The sequence below is a fragment of the Triturus cristatus genome, chromosome 11 (genome assembly GCF_964204655.1).
Source record: "Triturus cristatus chromosome 11, aTriCri1.1, whole genome shotgun sequence".
Lineage (NCBI taxonomy): Eukaryota > Metazoa > Chordata > Amphibia > Caudata > Salamandridae > Triturus > Triturus cristatus.
Genome location: NC_140594.1, coordinates 31236763 through 31260035, shown reverse-complemented (window position 1 = coordinate 31260035; position 23273 = coordinate 31236763). Strand labels below are relative to the sequence as shown.

Here is a 23273-nt window from a genome sequence, read left to right as displayed (position 1 = left end):
TCTCTGCCTATAATTCTTCTATGCACACAGAGTCATGTTTTCACATTAGTGCCAAAACGAAATTTCTTTGCCAATTTGAAAGCACACTTACTGCTCTTTTTTTTTCGGGCCAAGTGAAAATCTCTTTTTACAATTTGAAATCACTTTTACAGACTGACACATTCTGAAACATTTTTTTAAAATTTATTTAAATGCACATGTCCAAGCTGTTTTTTTTTCAGACCACCACCGTGTGTATTCTCTGTGACTGCCTACACTCCAGCAGGGGCAACCAGCCTTAGTGATGCTGAATGTATTTGCATTACAGACTTAAACCTGAAAACCCCACTCGCTTCTAATTACTGTGCATGACTATACATGGCAAGCACATGGGTGTGTGCTAAGCCTCTGCTTCTTCCCCCAAAAATTCGCTCCCCCTTTCCATCTACTGCAACTGTGAAATCACCAGAGCAAGACGCAATAAATCTCTGCCTATAATTCTTCTATGCACACAGAGTCATGTTTTCACATTAGTCCCAAAACGAAATTTCTTTGCCAATTTGAAAGCACACTTACTGCTCTTTTTTTTTCGGGCCAAGTGAAAATCTCTTTTTACAATTTGAAATCACTTTTACAGACTGACACATTCTGAAACCTTTTTTTTAAATTTATTTAAATGCACATGTCCAAGCTGTTTTTTTTTCAGAGCACCACCGTGTGTATTCTCTGTGACTGCCTACACTCCAGCAGGGGCAACCAGCCTTACTGATGCTGAATGTATTTGCATTACAGACTTAAACCTGAAAACCCCACTCGCTTCTAATTACTGTGCATGACTATACATGGCAAGCACATGGGTGTGTGCTAAGCCTCTGCTTCTTCCCCCAAAAATTCGCTCCCCCTTTCCATCTACTGCAACTGTGAAATCACCAGAGCAAGACGCAATAAATCTCTGCCTATAATTCTTCTATGCACACAGAGTCATGTTTTCACATTAGTGCCAAAACGAAATTTCTTTGCCAATTTGAAAGCACACTTAATGCTCTTTTTTTTTCGGGCCAAGTGAAAATCACTTTTACAGACTGACACATTATGAAACCACCATGTGTAACTACAACAAAAACAATTCCCATTTCTATTATTCATTTCTTAAGTTACCACATACATCCCCTCTCAAACTGTAAACTCACCTTTAAAATTAGTTAGTTGTGAAAGAAATGTGACACTCAAACAGCAGATTATCAGAGCCAGGATCTCTGTTGTGTTCACCTCTCTCCTCTCAGCAGAACCAGATAATGGCAAACTTTCCCTCTATTTTTCCACACATATACATGTAAGTTTCAAATCTCAGTGCTTCCCCCTTTTTTTCAAATGTAATGACACATTTCTATTGGTTGAAAACCAACCCTTTTCCAAAAGTACCCTTCCCCCAACTTGACTTCTGCCTAGTACCCTTCCCCCAACTTGACTTCTGCCTGCTACCATAGCAACAGCTCATGGAACACTGCTGTGTGCAGTTAGGTCAGAAGTTCGACACACAATGTTTCAATTCCACAGAGCAAGAGTGCTTGACTTTTCAAACCTAACAGCAAATCCATAGTACTGTTCTTTGGTTACACATTTTTTTGTACCAATACAAAACATGCTTCTATTAATTTTCACATACAGCCTAGTTTTTTTTCTAGAATGGTATGAAACAGCCAATCAGTTCTTTTTGTTTTGTAAAAAATATGTATGCCTCCATTTCCAAACTGTCTTTCTTTTCATATTGCCATTCTACTGAAAGACACCTCCTGAGTGCATCCAGTTCTCCTTTGAAGATGTTCACAGTGTGGATTGTAGGGCACAGCTATGTCTTCTGGAGTGAAAAGTTTGCAGAGAAAACAGATATGGTGAGAGACCTTGCTTTGCCAAATGTAGACATTAAATGGATTGGTCAGAGAGGGTTAAAGTGGCACCAATTGATGCCATTGGTGAAATCCTTCATTCAAATCCAACACCTTGACCTCATAATAGTGCACTGTGGTGGCAATGACCTAGGCACTTTGACTGGGGTAGGTCTGGAAATGCTTATGAAGGACACCTTTGCACAACTGTTTACACTTTTCCCTAAAACTGCCTTTGTGTTTTCCAACATATGCCAAAGGCAAAAATGGAACTGGTCCAATCATTTCTGTCCACAGATTGACAAAGCAAGAAAGCACGTCAACAAATCTGTTTCTGCTTTCCTCCGTGACTATGGTATGGGTGCCATTTACCACAACAACTTGCGTTACGACATGCAAGACATTTATAGAGGAGATGGTGTGCACTTCAATGATGAAGGGAACAGAGTCTTCCTCTTGAACCTTAGACTCTGCATCGGTACTTACTTGTAGGTACCACTAAAAAAATGACTCCATAAACACAACAGCTCTTTTTAGAGCTCCCTAATTTCTAAACTCTTAAATCTGATTTTCATTTATTTATTTTTTTTTTTTTTACCGTACGCTTACCGTAAGCTCACCGTACGCGTACCCCGTGATTTTTTTTAAAATCAATAAATGTTTTTTTTGTACTTTTCTGTCCTTCTTTGACCCCCTTACAATTGTTAGGGGGTCTGTAACTCTCCTCATTGCCCCCTTTCCTTGTTTTCACTCTTTTTTTTCAGAGTGAAATACACAAAATGGCGGCCGCCGCTTCCTGGTTTCGGCCGATTCGAATGTTTACTAAGATCTAAGAGCCAATCAGAATCGCGCTCGCGCACGCCACCGTACGCTTACCGTAAGCGTACGGTAAGCGTACCGTAAGCGGGCTCAGATATATATATTGATTTAAAGGCTATTTTCTCAGAATCTACTGAACAGATTTACACCAAACCTACAAAAGGCACTTCCTTGACCTAGGGACTACCTCTCTGCCAAATTTTGAGTAATTCTGTTCAGCCGTTCGGGCTGTAGCTCGTTCTAAAGGTCCTATGGAAAAATGCATGGGAAAAACGCGTTTTGGGACCCCCCTTTTATCTCAGCCCCCGCTTGACGGATCCCCCCGAGACTTTCAGGGTAGGAGCGGAGCGTAGCGCCCCACCTATTTTGAGAAATTCGCGAGGATTCGTCGACCGGCGCCAAAGTTATTCAAAATAGAATGTTGAGGTTTTCCTATGGAAACGTGGTCCTAACTATAACTACCTACTGGCGACCGCCAGTAGGTAATATATATATATATATATATATATATTCACTGAAAAAACCATAGGTTTCACACACGTTATAGTTAGGAATTAGCATTTAAAAAACCTTGCAAATTCACTTAAAAAACCATAGGTTTCACACATGTTATAGTTAGCTGGGCATTTCACTCGTGAAAAACCAATGAAATTCCCCCGTTATAGTTAGGTCAGATAACTATAACTCGCGCGACCGCCACTCTATCACAAGGATGATGTCATCGGTGATGTCATGAGTAATGCCACTGACCATGTCATGAGTGATGTAATATGTGACTTCATGAGCACTGGATTGCGGGCGCGCGAGTTATAGTTATCTGACCTAACTATAACGGGGGAATTTCATTGGTTTTTCACGAGTGAAATGCCCAGCTAACTATAACATGTGTGAAACCTATGGTTTTTTAAGTGAATTTGCAAGGTTTTTTAAATGCTAATTTGTAACTATAACGTGTGTGAAACCTATGGTTTTTGCAGTGAATTTGTACGGTTTTTTAAATGCTAATTTATGTATTTATTTATTTTTTTAAAGTTTTTTCACTGTGCGCGTACGGTGCGCGCACGGTGCGCTTCGCGCACCGCGCGCCCACGTTACATAGCTCGCGGAATTTTTCCGTTTCTACCGTGCGCGTACGCTACGCGCACTCCGCGATTTTTCGTAAAAATATTAAAATACATTTTTGCCCTTGGGGGTCCTTCTGGGACCCCCTGACCAAGGCTAGGGGGTCAGGAACTGTCCAGCCTGCCCCCTTTTCACGTTATCCACCTTTGTTTTTCACCCCCTCAGACTGCTAGAGACAAAATGGCGGCCGACACTTGCTGGTTTCGACCGATTCGAATGTTTACTAAGATCTAACAACCAATCAGAATCGCGCTCGCGCACGGCAGCGTGCGCGTACGGTAAGCTTACGGTACGCGCTCGGAGCGCGCCTATAGATATATATATTGATTTAAATGCTATTTTCTCAGGAAATACTGAACAGATTTACACCAGACCTGCAAAAGGCACATCCCTGACCTGAGGACTACCTCTCTGCCAAATTTCAAGTAATTCTGTTCAGCCGTTCGGGCTGCAGCTTGGACTAAAGGTCCTATGGAAAAATGCATGGGGAAAACGCGTTTTGGGACCCCCCCTTTTTCTCAGCCCCCGCTTGACGAATCCCCCGAGACTTTCAGGGAAGGAGCGGAGCGCCCCACCTATTTTGAAAATTTTGCGAGGATTCGTCAATCGGCGCCAAAGTTATTCAAAATAGAATTTTGAGATTTCCTATGGAAACACGGTCCTAACTATAACTATCTACTGGCAACCGCCAGTAGATAATATATGTAAATTTAGGTAGTTATTAGGTGTCTAAGAAGATGGGTAGGCTAAGTACACAGATGTGAAAAGAGGATGCTGTATATATGCAGACACCTCTCTAACTAGTTTTAGCCCTTTAAAATATGATATGCCCCAAATTAATAAAAACACATACCACGCTCAGATTTTAAACCTGCTGGGTTCATGCCCATATTAAAAATCCATGCTTATTTACTTCAGCTAGCTCTTCAGGAAAGACTTTACATTTAACAGCTTAAATTCCCAAAAAATTATGTTTGGTACAGCCCCACTTATGCCTTGAATACACAATGTTAGCGCTCTAGTTATTCATTAGAAATCTGTGGCAACGCTGTAGTTGATTTCTAAGAACACGCAGCTGCCAGTGTTGTAAGTGCGTTTCACTCTGCATGTCTGAATGTTTTACTGTAAAGGATGGGAAATGTTTGAAAACTCATAGGGGCATATCAACAAGGGCTTTATCTCTGCTTTTTTGGCTTTAAAAGCCAAAAAAGCAGAGATAAAACTAGCACCCTATCAACAACAGGGTGCTAACACGCCAATTTGCATGTTAGCACCCTTTTACTCTACGCTTCCCCTTGCATCTCTAATGAGATGCAAAGGGGGCGTTCCAGAGTAAAATAATAGGAGAAATGTCGCTAAGCGACATTTCTCCTATTATCAAGAATGTCGCTAACCCTGTTAGAGACAAAAAAAGCAGCGCTAACCGCGGTTAACGCTGCTTTTTTACGTCTGCTAATTTTCAGACTTAGCCATGATATCCTATGGAAGGAGGATATCATGGCTAAGTTTTCCTGTCCCTATCAACAAGGTAACGTGTGATTATCGCTGGGTTTCCAGCGATAATCTCACGTTAGCCTGTTAGCGTGTAGATTTTTATCGCTATTGAGATAAGCGTTGCTAATAGCACGCTATCTCAGCGATAAAAATTCACGCTAGCCGGCGATAATTATCCTCACGCTAAGAGCGCTGAGCGATAATTATCGCCGGTTGTTGTTGATATGCCCCATAGACACGTGTCCTCATTTAAGTTTTCTTAGCGCACTAACAATAATTTCTATGACAAAAAGCAACCCCTCATTTTGTTCAATTACTGAAGTACCCTCTGTAGGAGATTCCTTTCAGTTTTACAGCTTTTAATCCATAAAGATGACGTGCACGTGTGCCACAAGTGTGTCATGAATACAGAATGTTAGTGCTCAAGTGGTTCATTAGAAGTCTTTGGTGAAGCTGTGGTCGATCCCTAGCGACTTTACTGACACTTCGCTTCTGTTGAAAGTACATATTTCTCTCTGCATTTCAGAACGATTTAATAATATGGCTCAGGTGTCCTCATGTTAGGTTTCTAGATCACTAACCATAATTTCTATGACAAGATAACCCCCTGATTGTGTTCATTTCTAAAAGAAATGCTTTCAGTTTGACAGCTTTGATTCAATCAAGATGGCATTCAGACGTGCCTCACTTCTGTCACGAATGCAGAACGCTTGGTCTCGTTCATAGAAGACTGTGGTGAACTGCAGTACAACACAGGGGAATCAACTGACAGGCTGCTGGCGCTGCTGGAAGAACATGTTTTACTTGGAATATCAAGATGTGGGGCATATTTACAAGGGAATTGCGGAGCGCGGAGCGTGGTGTTAAGCACAAAATGCTAACACCACACTCAGCCATTCCGAAAATGCAGGAATGAGCCGTATTTACAAAGATACGGCGCATGCCTGCGTTTTCTGTAGCGCTGGTGCTAAGTTAAGCTGCGTAGCGCCAATGCAGCCACCCTTGCACCATAGTGCAAGGTTGCCGTTGTTGAGGGAATAATTATGTATGTGCAGGAAGGTGTCCCTTCCTGCACATAAACAATTACAAATGGCAGTTTGAAACTTCTATGTGTGCTGCATTTCCAGCACACATACAAGTTGTAAATCGTCATTTTTTTTGTAATGACACCTTCCTGTAAGGACACCTTCCTGCACATAAAATATCATTCTTGGCGTTTTGCTGTTTCTATGTGCGCTACCTTATGCAGCACACATAGAAACAGCAGAAACGAGGAGAAATAAAGCATTTCTCCTCGTTTCACCATGTGAAGACCAGCTTTTCCCTGGTCTTAATTTATGCGCTGCCTCTTGTTTATGCCACTCTTGTAAATAGGAGACCGCATCAAAATCAATAGGTGTTGCGGCAGAACGCCCACGGCAACACCCATTGCCCTCCCCTTTCACGCTAAGTACAGTGTGAAAGGGCGCCTTATTTACGAGGAGGCTTCAAGCCACGTCAAGTGGCTTAACGCCATCTTATAAATAAGGCAAAGCCCCTATAGTCACAGGAACGTTGTTAATAGTGACTGTCCTCTGGCGATAGAGGCTTGTACATATACCCCCTTGTTCTCCCGTGGCTAAGGAAGATAGTGTGGGCGAATAGAAAATGTGCTCTCATTTTAGCTCCTGGTGCACCTTTCGTAACCTTTATGTTAAAATCACAAGAGAAAAAAGTTTTCTCTCAAACCTGGTTCATCAACTCCCGGCAGAAATGTAGCATTTTTCACAGACTAAAATCACCTGTGAAGTCACCAGAGTTCTTAAAATGAGCATACCACCAAACGAATGATTTATATTGTGACTAAAGTCTGTCATAAATCCTGAAACACGCCCCCTTTTGTGACCCTCAAAACCTGGCATTTGCTACAATGCATTTCAATGGAGACCATGTCCCTGAGTCCTGTAATGGCTTGTGAATATTGTGGCATGGTGGTCAGTGTGTGCTCACCCTGACCCCTTATATATTTTCTTTTTATTTCCAGGTCGCAAGGAACATGTCACTGATCATGGTTTTAATGGGTGCCACAAGATATTGGCCATGTTGTGGTTAGCCAATCAGGATTGACTAGTCTCCTTTAAAATTGGCCGACAAGAGAATATCTGGACACCAACAGTCTAAATAAATCTAAGGATTTAACTCCTTCTTGCTCTATCCAGCACCTCTTTTATGCTAATTTCTTAAAAATGGATGAACAGATTTAACTAAATCACAAAAAGCATGCTTTTTGAGTGAAGTTCAAACTTTTTGCCAAATTTGGTGTAGTTCCGTTCAGTTGTCTTTTTTCTGTATTGGAAAGAAATTTAAACACACTTATACCCTTTAAGGCTTAGAGAGCCGCTCTCGGTTTTTCCCAAGTTTTACATGGACAGCGGCTTCTTTATATGGCGTTTTAAGCATAGTTTTAGCAATATGTCATCCACATCGAGCTGAAAAAGTACTAATCGTTTGATCTTATCTCATTTTAACACATAGCTGTATCTGTACTGTGCCCCTTTTTGTTTCAGTGAATATATTCATATATGAATGCTGATAAGACTCTTGATTGAATGTTTGCCAGTAGTTCAACCTTGTGTTGAAAAAAAAAGATTCCTTAACTATGGTTTATTTCTCCTAATTTGCATCCCTAAATTAATTTTCAGGATATATTACTACCCTGAACAAACAAAAAAATGAAATGGATGGTTAAAACTGTGTTTCATCTTTAAGTGCTGGTAAAAAAAAGTGCTTTCACAATGACAGTGCTTCTCTCACATCATTAACGTGAACATCTTACAATCTCATCGTTGGAGGCCCATCATTGCTACAAGCATCTATCAATAAACCCTTCCAGGTGCATGAAAACAAGCATTGCAAATACAAAACCCTATTGGCAGAAAGTTACACTGTCCCACAATACAATTTATTTCATTTTTGGTGGGCACGAATATAAAGGTACACTTTTGCGTAAGTTTACTCTTTTTCGATATTTACAAGCAAACAATTTAATAGTAACTTTCCGCCTGCGGATAACCCCACCCATAAAAAATTGGCCTGTCCTGGAGTCTCCACAGTCATAAAGTTACTAATAAATTGCTTCTTTGTAAATACCGAAAAAGAGTAAACTTACACAAAAGTGTACGTTTAACTTTGTTAATCGGGCCCTATATATCTTGTTAAACATGTTCTTTAGTGTCAAATGCACTAGAAATGAAAAGCAAATTTTCGAATACACATTTTCAATTTTCCTTACAATGCACTTTTCATTTAAAACTTGACTGATTATAATACCCATGTTGCATTATGATGTGATATTAGCGTGTATCGCATGGGTTTTCTGCACATGCCATGTTATGCTTTGTTGTACATTCTACACTCCAGGAGAATGTTGGTCCTGGGTGTTCTTGGCTGCACTTTAGATAACTGTTGCTGTTCTGCCCACAAGATGTTATGCTGAGCTGCTCTGAATAAATCTTTTCATTTCCTGGATTGCCTCATCTTTGCAACAACACATTGTCGCATTAAACACATTTTAAATATTAGCACATTATCTCCAACAAAAACACACATTTCTCTAAACATTGAGAGATATCTCTTCAGTCTCAGCCAAACAATGAATACTAACGGATGACTTTCAAATGCTCCTCATTTTTCTAAAGAGCGCTGATATCAATTTATGAATCATGTAGTGTGGACAAATACATAACTAGCAACATGTGTAATATGTGGCTATATTTCCATCCTGGGTTTCTGGTAACATTTATAAACCACTCGGCCTTTTTTTAGCTAATACAATTCCATTCATTCTTTTTGCATCTATCAACCTAAGATAGACGGAAACACTCATCCCATCACCCCGGACATCAGGGAAAAGGCCCTGAGAAACGGTCTCATTCGACAATGACCAGTTTACTGGTCGGACGAGATATCTCATGAATTAATTCAAAGCCGCATTACCAACATTTCCCTTCCAATATAACCACTTTTTCCAGAACTCGATGGACACACAGAGTCAGTTTTTAATATCTTCTGTAATTTTATGGACAATAAAGCAGTTATCAGCGGTCCCTTCCCGGCAAATTAACTAATAGATGCCAAACAGAAGTTGTTGTTATACATATTTATATTTGGTGAATATAGCCATAAAAAATGCCACACTTCATACATTTAAATGTGAATTATACAACCACTATGCCCATAAAAACAATATAAAACATAGTAAAAATCCTGGTAAAATATACAAGGGGAACTCTGCCAACCTATAAGAAGCTCTTGGTTCATCCCCAAGTAGGAAAAGGGTCGCCTATACATTAAATATACATTTATACACCCTTTACAGGATATCCCTAGGTCATGGGTAAAGTCATGTTTCTACCCCATGCCCATTTCAAATTATATTGCCAATTCCTCCAGCAACTCCTGTATTGCAATTAAAAACCTTCCTATTGCACATGTCACATTTAAAATCTCATATTTATCAACAGCCTAAGTGTTTGGTCCCTACTAATAGTATTAAAAGCCTTAAAAGTTTTTTAAAAAAATGTTATCCGTTCTTCTAAGAACCACAAACAATCCATCAAAATATGTGGGCCGCTACCTTTTACTTGTAATCTACATGTACACTGACCCTGTTCATTCGTCATTGCGGATTTTACCTTCCAATCAATGTTGCATGGGTTCAAACCAACTCTAAATTTCAGTATTGCATTTCTAAGTCTTGGGTTAGGCATGGCCTCTATATGGGGGAATTTATGATCGTTTGTCCACCCGTTTATCAAAAATCGGAAGGACGATTTGCTCCGCAAGTAAGCCAAACAGAAGTGACAATTAAAAGTTAATAAGAACATAATAGATGTGAATCAAACATAATTGTAATATGAAAATTTAAGTTGTGCTGTTCCTGAATGATCTACAATTCAGCAATATACAAAGGACAGTAGGCTACAGAGTCAAAGAGATGGGAATCCATTTCTTTGGAATGTAATGCCCTCACACACCCAGTTGGGTGTCACGCTTTATCATCGGGCTGCTCCTCGTCTGGCCGACGCTGCAATGCCTGACGGGCTCCCGATGAGGGGTGCTTTGGCGGAGATCTTTTTCCAAATAGCCGTTTGGTGCCGTGGGGGTGAGAGATTTTAGTGAGTGTAAATGAATAAGTGGTGTGTGATGTATATGTGAGCTAAAACAGGGTTGGGAGTACCAGCAAAAATAACTTTAATTGTGGGGTCTCCTGCCCTGATTAAAATAAAGAGGAAAGGCGCAATGCTAAGTTAATGTCTTAGGTGTGGCGCTCTTCAGTGTGGTTGGTCAACATGTTTCTTCGCAATTCTACAAGTCTAGAGGCGATTCGTCAGGACCTAAAGTTAAAAAACTACCTACACTAAGGTGGAATGGAAAACAATAATTAATTAATGTTTAGGGGTTAAGCCACCATGACTTACTCTGTCAAATGGCCGGTAGTACTGGTTCTACCTATTATGGAGAGAAAATCAAATATTAATGTGAACAAGGAGTTGAGGATTAACTGGTCCAGCATCGCCTGGAAGTGCACAAAGGATTGGCTCATTCTTATTATTAACACTGCCAGACAGCTAGCAGATGCCCTTCTTGTGGAGATCCAGCAAAGCGAGTGTAGATTAAAGACAACAGTACAACTCTCGGTCTTCAAGAAGAAATCAATAAGGACCATTCAGAATACAAAGAATACCTCACACAATCCAAGCTGACAAAGCTTAAGAAGGATGTACAGAAGTTCAGTAAAGAGACTGTATACCCATATGTCACTGATGAACATTATGATAAACCAGCCCCACAATAGGCAGAGAGATGACAACGGTTCAGACCCACCCCCCAGAACTGGACGTTCAGCTCGGGAGAGGAGAGGAGCGACTCTAGCAGTGACGAGGGTTCAGGACCCCAGTATGGGAAACAATCTGGCTACCACCAACCCCTGATGCAAGCACCACAACCACAACCCCCCCATTCGGCTACTGGCAACAACCCTATTTTCCACCAGACTTCGGATTCCCACCAGGCCCACCGCCTTTTTAATTCCAGGGCTCGCTCACTTGTCTGTTCCCTTCTGTATGATACTGGACCATGCAGCCGTGTACACCGTGTGCATGTTAAAGTTGCCCCTCCCCTTTCTCAACACTGGTAATGAATTGTATATTTCAGTCTGTAAACTCATGCAGTCAGCTCAGTTCTAATTGTAGAGGCCACGTGACCACCATATGAGATGTTTCACTCCGTAAACTGACTGCAAACTGATTGCGAGATGCAACATTCGGGGCACACGCGATGCTTTACTCATGTCATTGGCTGTAGCGTTGTAAGAGATGCGGGAATGTACGTTCCATAGTAGGCTCACATTCTACTTTATTGTATATTTGTAGACATTACTCGGACAATTGTAAAGGATGTTTTCTTGAATGATCTGTTTCCCAAGGTCATTCAGTCCGAAGAAGAAACTGCATCCCCCTGGTAACCCGTCCTGCCGTTCACACTCTCCATCATCCCAGAAAGTTCCTTCTTGAATGAATTAATGAATGAATATCAGGATTACTAAAGCGCCCAACTACTCGGAGGAGTGTCCTGGCGCTGAACCAGTATCTGAAACATCAGTGCACAGGCCTGTCTCTTCTGACGCTAGTAAATGCACATGTTGCCCCCCCCCCCCCCGGGCATCAGTCTGCCTCTAGTGACACTAGTGAATGCACGTTGCCCCCCCCCAGCCCATCAGTCTGCCTCTAGTGACACTACTGACTGCACATGTTGCCCCCAGCGCATCAGTCTGCCGCTAGTGACACTAATGAATGCACATGTAGCCCCCCCAGCGCATCAGTCTGCCTCTAGTGACACTAGTGAATGCACGTTGCCCCCCCCAGCCCATCAGTCTGCCTCTAGTGACACTACTGACTGCACATGTTGCCCCCAGCGCATCAGTCTGCCGCTAGTGACACTAATGAATGCACATGTAGCCCCCCCAGCGCATCAGTCTGCCTCTAGTGACACTAGTGAATGCACGTTGCCCCCCCCCAGCCCATCAGTCTGCCTCTAGTGACACTACTGACTGCACATGTTGCCCCCAGCGCATCAGTCTGCCGCTAGTGACACTAATGAATGCACATGTAGCCCCCCCAGCGCATCAGTCTGCCTCTAGTGACACTAGTGCATGCACTTGTTGTCCCTCAAGACATTAGTGTATGCATCAGTCTGTCTCTAGTGACACTAGTGCATGCACTTGTTGTCCCTCAAGACATTAGTGCATGCATCAGTCTGTCTCTTGTGACATTAGCTCATTCAACTTTTGTGCCTCAGGGCATCAGTGTCTCTCTTGTACTAGTAGTGCATGCACTTTTTGACAGTCTGAACATTAGTGCACACAACTGTCTGTCTCTTGTGACACTAGTGCATGCACCCTGTGTCCCTCAAGGCATCAGTGCACGCATCAGTCTGTCTCTTGTTGCAGTAACTCATGCACCCTTTGTTCATCAGGACATCAATGCAGTCAACTGCCCATGGACCGTGCAGCCGCGTGCGCCGCGTGCATGTTAAAGTTGCATGCCTCCATAGTGGCCAGTTGTAGAGGTGATTCCTCGCCGACCACTACGACATTCCCTGTGTTCCCCCACACAGGCCCCACAGCTCCTCCTCAGTAGATCTGCGCATGCCCAGCAGGTCCCCACCACTCTGCTGCCCTCAAGTCTGAGTGACAGCAGACACCCCAGACTGACGTCCTCCTGTTTCAAATGGAACCTGCAGGGGAAGGGCCGTGACAATCAACCCCCCTTTAAAGGGAACCCTTGTCAAGGCTTGCTGCTGATTGGTCGTGAAACAACAGACCATGGTGTCACCTCGCCTGGTGCCATCTCTGCCCTGAGAAGAGGACGTACCACCTTTGGATGTACAACAGCAAACGTAAACAGTATGCTCAACTCCAGAGTTATCCGGGTCATGGTTCAACTGACTGAGGTGAGTTTTGGGGGCGTGCCCCCCACCCACGTGAATGTTTGACACTCTCCTTCCTTGACTCAGCTGACTGCGCAGCGGCGTTGGACACAGTTTGCCAAGTGGTGGCTCCAACAAGGAATGAACACACATGGGCACAGACGAAGCCAGTGTGTCAACGATTAAACAATAAAGTTCTGCAGTTTTGGTAGGCTCGCATTGTTTTCTTCAGCCAGGGCAATGTTTTGTTGAGCCGCCTTCCTTCTTTGACAAGACAAAAATGGCTGCCACATCCAGGCCGTGGCACAGAAGGCAAAGAACATAACAACAGCCACCCACCCTAGGAATAAAACTGAAAGCGTATACAATTATCATTGTCCTCACAGGTCGCAAATAATGCCCAGAGGGGTCACAGTCCACAGAGGATGAAAAGGCACAGGCGCATTCACAGACTCCGTGCGATCAATCGATAAAACAATCAAGGAAATTAATAACCGGTTATGGGCAGGTCGTGTTGTTTGCATGCTGATCAACAACACGTTTCCTGCCAGGATTAAATAGACACAGTGCTGTCAGACAGCTGTCAGGGTGAGCAATGTTTGCCAAGCCACAGTCACAGATTCAAGAACACAGCAAGGGAGGAAGTGACGCAGCTAAACAAAATGGCCGCCACTGGAGCGGATGTCCAACTTTTCTTAAAAGGCATATAGATTTATGGGTTTATAGAGAAATTTGGAGACTACCCAAGCACTCAGTCCCTGAGGAAGGCCAATAAAGGCAGAGCAGCACCGCCACGTGTCTGTACTGATTCTTAACAAGTCTGCCTGACCTATCTGAGACAGAAAAGCTGCAGCACTGAAGGGAACCAAGCTACAGTACCAGCTCTGACGCATGCGCATGGCACTTACCAAGACGTGGGCCAGATGTATGGTGATCACCGGAGACCCGGAGAGGTTCTGAGACAGGGTGGGCTGCGGGTCCACCTTCAGGGAGATGAGGTGACTGGTGGCATGGATCACGCGGTCCTTGTATTTCAAAGCACCTTCGATTCTGAAATGGGACAAGACCTGGGGTGAGTGATGGGGGTGCACAGGAACATGCCAAATAAAGTAATTGTGAGTCGGTTATAAGCACCAATGAGCGGCGAACTGTCCAAGGGGAACACTGAAGAGATTTGTGGGGGGCAGGTGGCCCTTACTGGCTGATAGGGTAGGAGAAGAGTCAGTCGTGGCATTCAAGCATGTGCCTGGCTTTGGCCCAGCCCTGTAAGCCTTTCACAAGCAAGCCTGATAATTGAATGACTCTCGCCCAGGCCTACTGGCTTGGACAGTCAAGATACATATTATAAGCACAGTCTGAAAATGGTGGTAAAGCAGCCTACAGAAAAACACTTTCCAAGTACTCATAAGGGCACACTCTCCATATCAAAGGGGCCCTCGGAGCCATTTTAAAACAGTAGGAGGCCCTATTCAGGACACTAGTCTGTATGTCAGCATCATATTTTATTCGTCACCTGTAGCCACAGACGTCACCACGGGTTCATACTGTAAATCACAGGCGTGTTGTCATCCCACTCAGTAACACCGATTTGTATTTGATATTTGAGTTAATAGAACAAAGGTGAAAGGCAGAGCACCAGACGAGTGAAACCATGGGAACCCTGTGTCATGAAAAGATGTTCGTTTTGTTGACGTGATATTAAAGGGGCAAAGGGAGGGGTGGTTCTTGTTACCACTTATGATTCCGTATGTGGGTGAGACCAGGCGCCATGATGGGAGAGGCAATGACAGATGGAGGCGCGTGGCCAGCTCCTGGGGCTGAGTGAAAGCGTCCTGCAGCTGGATGTCTTGACGTCACTCGGGTGGGATCCTGGAAAGACGCGCCATTGGTGGGTTCCAGGTTAAACACCTTCAGAAGATGCCCAGGTTGGTATTCAAGTTGTGTAAGTCGCAGGCGCATAGAGATAGCTGCGCGCCTGAATCCTCGTGGCTTCCAGGCGCTCTAACACTATCCCTTTAACTCTGAGTCACTTCCACATCTGCCCCCTGAACAGCTGCCAATCACGGTAGCTTACTTATCACCGCCTCTGGCGTCACCGGCCCCATGTAATCACCTTCTGCATTCCCAAGGGCTCATAACTTATGCGCTGCCTATTTTTATAATAGTAATAAATATTCTATATCGTTCACGTCCCAGCAGAGGTTCTGCTTTTCCTATCTCGCCCACACCGTGGCTGTCTGCTCAGTGGTGCCTCTGCCAACCCCAGCTCAAAGGGCGAATGCGACCGCGCCATTGTACAGCTCATCATTCAATTAAAGTGTTGGCACTACCTAAAATGAGCCAGGAATGTCCCTATCGACTTTACCTGGTTCACAAGAACCATGTCAGAGTTTGAGGAAATGGGGGTGTATTTTATGATGCGGTTGTGTAACCTGACCATGTAACACTCTAACCAACCTCTTCGGGACCCTTAGGTTTCGTCTGTGAAACCCTCAGCTCAACCCTGGGTAGCTGTGGCACTGAGCAGCAAGGCTCACAGAAAGGAACAAGTGTAACAACATTACACAGACCCATAGAAACAGACTATATTTCTAAAAATAGACCATATTTTTAAAGAATTTAGAAACTAGAACAAAACAAAATCCACCCCAGGGTTCCAGAGATATAGAGGTTACAAGTAATCATAAATCAAAGCATTTTCATTTATCCGCAAACAAGCCGAGGCAAATTCAACAAATTTGACACTTCAAAACTTGAGAATCAATGCAGTTGGTTAGAAGTACTTGGGACGACCAAATCTGGCAGGGAGGCCAGCAAGGTCCACAAGAACAGTTCCCTCCACATGAGAAGCAGACCCTCAACAGTTCCAGCCACTTTATCCGCGTTGCAATGGATTCCTACAAAGTGGTCCTGGTGCAAGGGGTGAAGGATTCTGAAGGTGCTCCAAGGATGCTGTGGATGCTGAGCTGGTGTCAGGGGAATCATGGAAGTGGTCCTGATGCAAGGGGTGAAGGATTCTGAAGGTGCTCCAAGGATGCTGTGGATGCTGTGCCGTTGACGTGGGTCTTGCTGCGACTACTCCTCGGTACCTGATTTTGGCTAGGTGGTCCTGGTCACAAGATCAACGTCCTACAAAGCCCTCTCCAGATTGGCAGAAGTCCAGTTGCCACTGGACTACCAGTCGCCCGGTGTCGCGGTTACAGCAAGATCTTTCCTTGGATGATAACTTGGTTACTGGCCAACCAAGATGTACTCCAATGGATCTCCTGAGCCCAGCAAACTCGGGTGCAAGTTTGAGTGGTGGGTCCTGGGTGCTACACAGCAGCAAGGAGTGGCGATCCGGCGACTTGGGCTACCAAATTGCCCCAGGAAGCATCTTGCTTTGTTGTTGTCCTGGACAGGGAACAGGGGATCAGCCGACTGACTATTGGAGTCTCTGGCCTTGGCTGGGCTCAGGAGTGAGTTCTCACCAAGGAAGACACAGCTGGCACAGTCCCTTCTCTTGCTAGCCACCAGGTGCAGCAGGTGCAGTCCACGCGGGTGTGGCCTCTCTTTGCCGGATCCACTGTGCACCAGGTCATTCCTCCTTCAGTCCTTCTTCCAGCCAGTAGAGAGCTGACTTCTGTGTGCCCTATTTATTGCAAGGAAATGTCTTCAGGGTAGGATGTGGTTGAGAGCCAATGGGCTACTAGGTTCCCTCCCTCCTGATGACCACTTCCTGGGATGTGTGGCATATGGCTATTCCAGGATGCAGCATTCTGCCACTCCCAACATGACGAGTCCCCTTGCTCACACTCAGAGCTCCTTAGCCTAATGGCAGCGGTGTGGATAATACCACGGGGCTACATGCCGCCAGAAAAAACAGTTTGACAACTAGCTGCTGCTCTCTTGTCCCCTGTGTCAGCTTGTCTACCTAAACAATAAAGTACACCACTCTTAATTGTTACCCGTTTGCCCTTTAAAGTGGGCTTGTCCTTTGAGGCTTGCTTGTTGGGCTTACACCTGTGTGGATTCCTGCAGGTTGGAAGTAACACCTCTCTCCCATGTAGGCCCCTATTGTGTCTTTTCCTGGGAGTCATTAGCATGTCTCCCCAGGTGGGCAGAAAGCTGTCGACAGACAAGCTTGTGTACATGAGTAAACGGGCATTGGAAACCATGGGCAACTAAAAAAGGCAGTTTCTAAAGCTGAACTTTGTCCACCAGTGACATTAAATTCAATTTAATCATTAAATCTGATTTAATGCACAGATTCCCTTGATACCAAACGGTACTAACCTTAGCAGTCCCATTCATAGGTTATCAGGGCTGCGGGGCCAGCCTGTAACTTTGTACTTGCCAATACAGCTACCAGTCTTTCTACAGTAAAATGACAATTTGGGGTATTTACTGCAGGGAAATGTAAAAGTACATGTCCCATATAGCACTTTGCCTTTGGGCTTGTTAGGCCTGCCATAGGGGTGACTTACATAAATTAAAAATAGAGGTTTGGGCTCTGACATACTTTAAATGACATATTCAAGTTAGCAGTTTTAAACTGCCCATCCAGCCGCAGACTGGAAGAAATGCTTTACCTTGTTGTACTTGTGGGGCACAACTAGTGTGGCAGTCTACGAGAGACATCTCAGCCGACAGGCCAGAGTCCATGCCTGCAACGTCAATCTGAAGGTTCCCCCCGACCACGACCGGAGCGGGTAAGAAACCTGATGCCAGAAGATACCTACAGGCCAGAGGTACCCCTGGTACCATATACTAGGGACTTACAAGTAAGTCTGATTATACCGATTTGGTACAAGCCAATTAAACACACACCATTTCAAGGGTACGAGCACATGTACTGATCCTGTTTAGCAGAGCTCAGGGCATTTCAGAGCCATTACACCAGTACATAGTGGGCACAATGAGGGCAACGAGTGAGTGTGGTATAACCCTGCAAGAAGCCAGCTTCCTTACACAGGGTATGACTTTCAAGAAAGGAGGCATTGAACGCAAATGAGAGAAGGGAGTGAACAGCAGGAAAAATGATCAACAGGGGAAGGGTCAGTGATGCTAGACCAGTAATCCCCAGGGTGAGAGGTACCACACACAGAGGGCAGGGAGGGGTCTGTGTGGAGGTGAAGGGTCTGTGCAGCAGGAGCAGTGATCCCCAGGGTGAGAGGTACCACACAGAGGGCGGGAGGGGTCTGTATGGAGGTGAAGGGTTTGTACAGCAGAAGCAGTGACGCCCAGGGTGAGAGGTACCACACACAGAGGGCGGGGAGGTGTCTGTGTGGAGGTAAAGGGTTGATACACCAGGAGCGGTGATCCCCAGGGTGAGAGGTACCACACAAAAAGGGCGGGACGGGTCTGTGTGGAGGTGAGGGGTCTGTACACCAGAAGCAGTGATTCCCAGGGTGAGACGAACCACACATACAGAGCGCAGGGATGGGTCTGTGTGGAGGTGAGGGGTCTGTAGAGCAGGAGCAGTGATCCCCAGGGTGAGACGTACCACACACAGAGGGCAGGGAGGGGTCTGTGTGGGGGTGAAGGGTCTGTACACCAGGAGCAGTGATCCTCAGGGTGAAAGGTACCACAAACAGAGCGCGGGAGGGGTCTGTGTGGAGGTGAAGGGTCTGTACAGGGGAAGCAGTGATCCCCAGTGTGAGAGGTACCACACAGAGGGTGGGAAGGGGTCTGCGTGGAGGTGAAGGGCATGTAAAGCAGGAGTAGTAATCCCCAGGGTGAGAGGTACCACACAGAGGGCGGGAGGGGTCTGTATGGAGGTGAAGGGTCTGTGCAGCAGGAGCAGTGATCCCCAGGGTGAGCGGTACCACACAGAGGGCGGGAAGGGATCTGTGTGGAGGTGAAGGGTCAGTACAGCAGGAGCAGTGATCCCCAGGGTGAAAGGTACAACACACAGAGGGGAGGAGTGGTCTGGGTGGAGGTGAAGGGTCTGTACACCAGGAGCAGTCATCCTTAGGGTGAGAAGTACCACACAGAGGGGAGGAGGGGTCTGTGTGGAGGTGAAGGGTCTGTACACCAGGAGCAGTCATCCTTAGGGTGAGAGGTACCACACAGAGGGGAGGAGGGGTCTGTGTGGAAGTGAGGGTCTGTACACTAGGAGCAGTCATCCTGAGGGTGAGAGGTACCACACAGAGGGGAGGAGGAGTCTGTGGATAAAAACAATGAACTTGCAGTCAGGGCAACATAGGGGTGTTTCCATCTTTGAATGGACGTTGTTAATCACAGCTCCCAGAATGCACTGGTCTGTTTGGGCAAAAGACACACAATTGATGGACGGAATACAGAACAAATCAAAACATTCACCCCCAGTCAAGAGATCTGGGTTAAATCCATCATTCTTTTGCTCACCATGCCACCCCTGTCCATCTACTGTTGTTTTTGCATTTGTCACCCCGAGTGGGAAGGGTATGCCCAGACGTGGGTCCCGTGCTCTCCATGTCACTGGAATCAAGTTATCCTGGCTGAAGAGGGGTGAAAACCCGAAACCGGTCCTAGGATGCTTGTTTCCAGTCCAGGGAGGACCTGGCTTGGCAGTTCGGGCTGGACTGTTCCCATGAGGCGCAGGGTCAAGACTGATTTGCAAATGGCTGGGTTCAAACTGGAATGGCATGGTGAGCAAAAAAACTATGGATTTAGGCCCAGATCTCTGTACTGGGGTGAATGTATGTCATTGTTCTGCATCCTGTCCATCTACTGTTGTTTTTGCATTTGTCACCCCGAGTGGGAAGGGTATGCCCAGACGTGGGTCCCGGGCTCTTCATGTCACTGGAATCAAGCTATCCTGGCTGAAGAGGGGTGAAAACCTGAAACCGGTCCTAGGATGCTTGTTTCCAGTTCAGGGAGGACCTAGCTTGGCAGTTCGGGCTGGACTGTTCCCATGAGGCACAGGGTCAAGACTGATTTGCATATGGCTGGGTTCCAACTGGAACATTGATTTAGGCCCAGATCTCCGTACTGGGGTGAATGTATGATATTGTTCTGCATTCTGTCCATCTACTGTTGTATTTGCATTTGTCACCCCGAGTGGGAAGGGTATGCCCAGACGTGAGTCCCGTGCTCTCCATGTCACTGGAATCAAGCTATCCTGGCTGAAGAGGGGTGAAAACCCGAAACCGGTCCTAGGATGCTTGTTTCCAGTCCAGGGAGGACCTGGCATGGCAGTTCGGGCTGGACTGTTCCCATGAGGCACAGGGTCAAGACTGATTTGCATATGGCTGGGTTCAAACTGGAACGGCATGGTGAGCAAACAAACTATGGATTTAGGCCCAGATCTCTGTACTGGGGTGAATGTATGACATTGTTCTGCATTCTGTCCATCCAATGTTGTTTTTGCACTGGTCTGTTTGGGAGCATGAATGCCCGCCCCAGATATGGCGTCACCTTTAATTATGGACACAGGGCACAAGTCGGGGTACACGTGGGTGGACGGTGTCCACCCACTATTTTCACAGGGTGGACACCGTGCACCCTGACAAGAAGTTGGGCCCCACTGAAAAATATGCTGAATTCGTCCCGGTGTATGGCCTGCACCTTGTTGTCTGCTTTTGATCAACAACAAAGTGCAGGCGGGGAGGGGGCTTTCTTAGTTTAGACTCCTGCTCGGCCCATAACAAATGCCGATTTTGAGGGGTCATCAGACCTCCTATGGCTGGAGTCTCTTGGCTGGGAGCAGTCAGGAGCCTCACACCTAGAAGCACATGCAGCAGAGGGGAAACAAAGGCTCCCACCTTGTTAGCACTTCACACATACTTAAGAGAGGCAGCTTTTCGCTTTGTTCAGGCTGTTTACGTGATATACATGCGCTGCAGGAACCTCAGATGTGTCAATCTTTCCCAGTATTAACACAAAATAAATAGCATTTATATAGTGCTTACTACCCCTGAGGAGGCGTTGTAATAATTTAAATATCACATTTTTTTTTTAAAGCACTATATGATGTCACGCACTGTGATGTCACGCACCGTGATGTCACTTGCATACTGATTACCTAGGTTAGTCCCCCCACTTCTGTTTCTTAGGACTTGTGCCCTGGATAGACACAACCTGTGTGGCACTCACCTGGTGTCGCTCGGACGAATGTCGCGATAGTACGCGTGCATCTTGTGATAGAGCAGACCCACGATGGTTGTCCGAGCTAGGAAAGAGTTGAGAGAGAGGTTAGTGGTCAGTGCGCAGAGCACACATGGCGCACACATGGCGGGGGGGCTGTTACTAATTGTGCAGGACTTGTGTGGCACCTGCTCTCTGAGAGGGGTGGGGGGCTCGGGTCGAGAGGAGGGGGCCCCGAGGGTTGGGGAATGGCGGGAAGGAGAGGCCTTGAGGGAGAAAGACCAGCAGCGAGGAGGGACCCAAGGGGCCAGGATTCCAGAAGGGGCCAAGAGCGAGAAGGGGTCAGCAGTGAGATGGCACTAGCAGGGAGAAGACCTCCCAGGAAGAGGGCTAAGGAGGGGGGAGGGACCAGGAAAGAGAAGGGACTAGGGAGAGAAGGGACCAGCGGAAGGGGGGAGGGGCAGGAGAGAGAAGGGACAAGGGGGAGAAGGGACTAGGGGGAGAAGAGACCAGGAGGGAGAAGAGAACAGGAGGAGAACGGACCAGGAGGAGAAGGGACCAGGGGGAGAAGGGACCAGGGGGAGAAGGGAGGACCAGGGGAGAAGGGGCCAGGGGGAGAAGGGGCCAGGGGGAGAAGGGGCCAGGGGGAGAAGGGACCAAGGGGAGAAGGGACCAGGAGGGAGAAGGGACCAAGGGGAGAAGGGACCGGGAGGAAGAAGGGACCAGGGAGATATGGGACCAGGGGCAGAAGAGACCAGGAGGGAGATGGAAACAGGGGAGAAGGGCCCAGGGGGAGAAGGGCCCAGGGGGAGAACGGACCAGGAGAGAGAAGGGACTAGGGGAGAAGGGGCCAGGGGGAGAAGGGACCAGGGGGAGAAGAGACCAGGAGGGAGAAGGAAACAGGGGTGAAGGGCCCAGGGGGAGAAGGGACCAGGGGGAGAAGGGACCAGGAGGGACAAGGGACTAGGGGGAGAAGAGGTCAGGGGGAGAAGGGACCAGGGGGAGAAGGGACCAGGGGGGAGAAGGGACTAGGGGGAGAAGGGGCCAGGAGGAGAAGGGACCAGGGGGAGAAGGGACCAGGAGGGAGAAGGGACTAGGGGGAAAAGGGGCCAGGGGGAGAAGGGACCAGGAGGGAGAAGAGAACAGGAGGAGAACGGACCAGGAGGAGAAGGGACTAGGAGGAGAAGGGACCAGGGGGAGAAGGGACCAGGAGGGAGAAGGGGCCAGGGGGAGAAGGGACCAGGAGGGAGAAGGGGCCAGGGGGAGAAGGGACCACGGGGAGAATGGACCAGGAGGAGAAGGGACTAGGGGGAGAAGGGACCAGGGGGAGAAGAGACCAGGCAGATAGGGGACCAGGGGCAGAAGAGACCAGGAGGGAGAAGGGAGCAGGGGAGAAGGGACCAAGGGGAGAAGGGACCACAGGGAGCAGGCAACAGGAGGGAGAAGGGACCAGGGATATAAAGGACCAGGGGGAGAAGAGACCAGGAGGGAGAAGGGAACAGGGGAGAAGGGACCAAGGGGAGAAGGGACCACAGGGAGAAGGCAACAGGAGGGAGAAGGGACTAGGGGGAGAAGGGACAGGGGAAGAAGGGACCAGGGAAGAAGGGACCAGGAGGGAGAAGGGACCAGTAGGGAGAAGGGACCAGTAGGGAGAAGGGACTAGGGGGAGAAGGGACCAGGGGGAGATGAGACCAGGGGGAGAAGGGACTATTGGAGAAGGGAACAGGGGGAGAAGAAACCAGGAGGGAGAAGGGACCAAGGGGAGAAGAGACGAGGGGGAGAAGGGACCAAGGGGAGAAGAGACTAGGAGGGAGAAGGGACCAAGGGGAGAAGGGACCAGGAGGAGAAGAGACCAGGGGGAGGAGGGACCAGGAGGGAGAAGGGACCAGGAGGGAGAAGGGACCAGGAGGGAGAAGGGACCAGGAGGGAGAAGGGACCAAGGGGAGAAGAGACTAG

General features: G+C 46.8%; 1 protein-coding gene across 2 annotated transcripts in view; it reads right to left on the bottom strand.

Annotated features, from left to right (window-relative positions):
* ADGRD1 (adhesion G protein-coupled receptor D1) overlaps positions 1-23273 on the bottom strand; it is a 1181274-nt gene that overhangs the window by 836324 nt on the left and 321677 nt on the right. For both annotated transcript variants that reach the window (XM_085636451.1, XM_085636453.1), the window contains 2 exons: positions 21327-21402; positions 14177-14318 (listed from right to left, as the gene is read on the bottom strand). In XM_085636451.1, coding sequence (XP_085492577.1) covers positions 14177-14318; positions 21327-21402 — 218 coding nt within the window. The remainder of the gene's footprint in view (positions 1-14176; positions 14319-21326; positions 21403-23273) is intronic.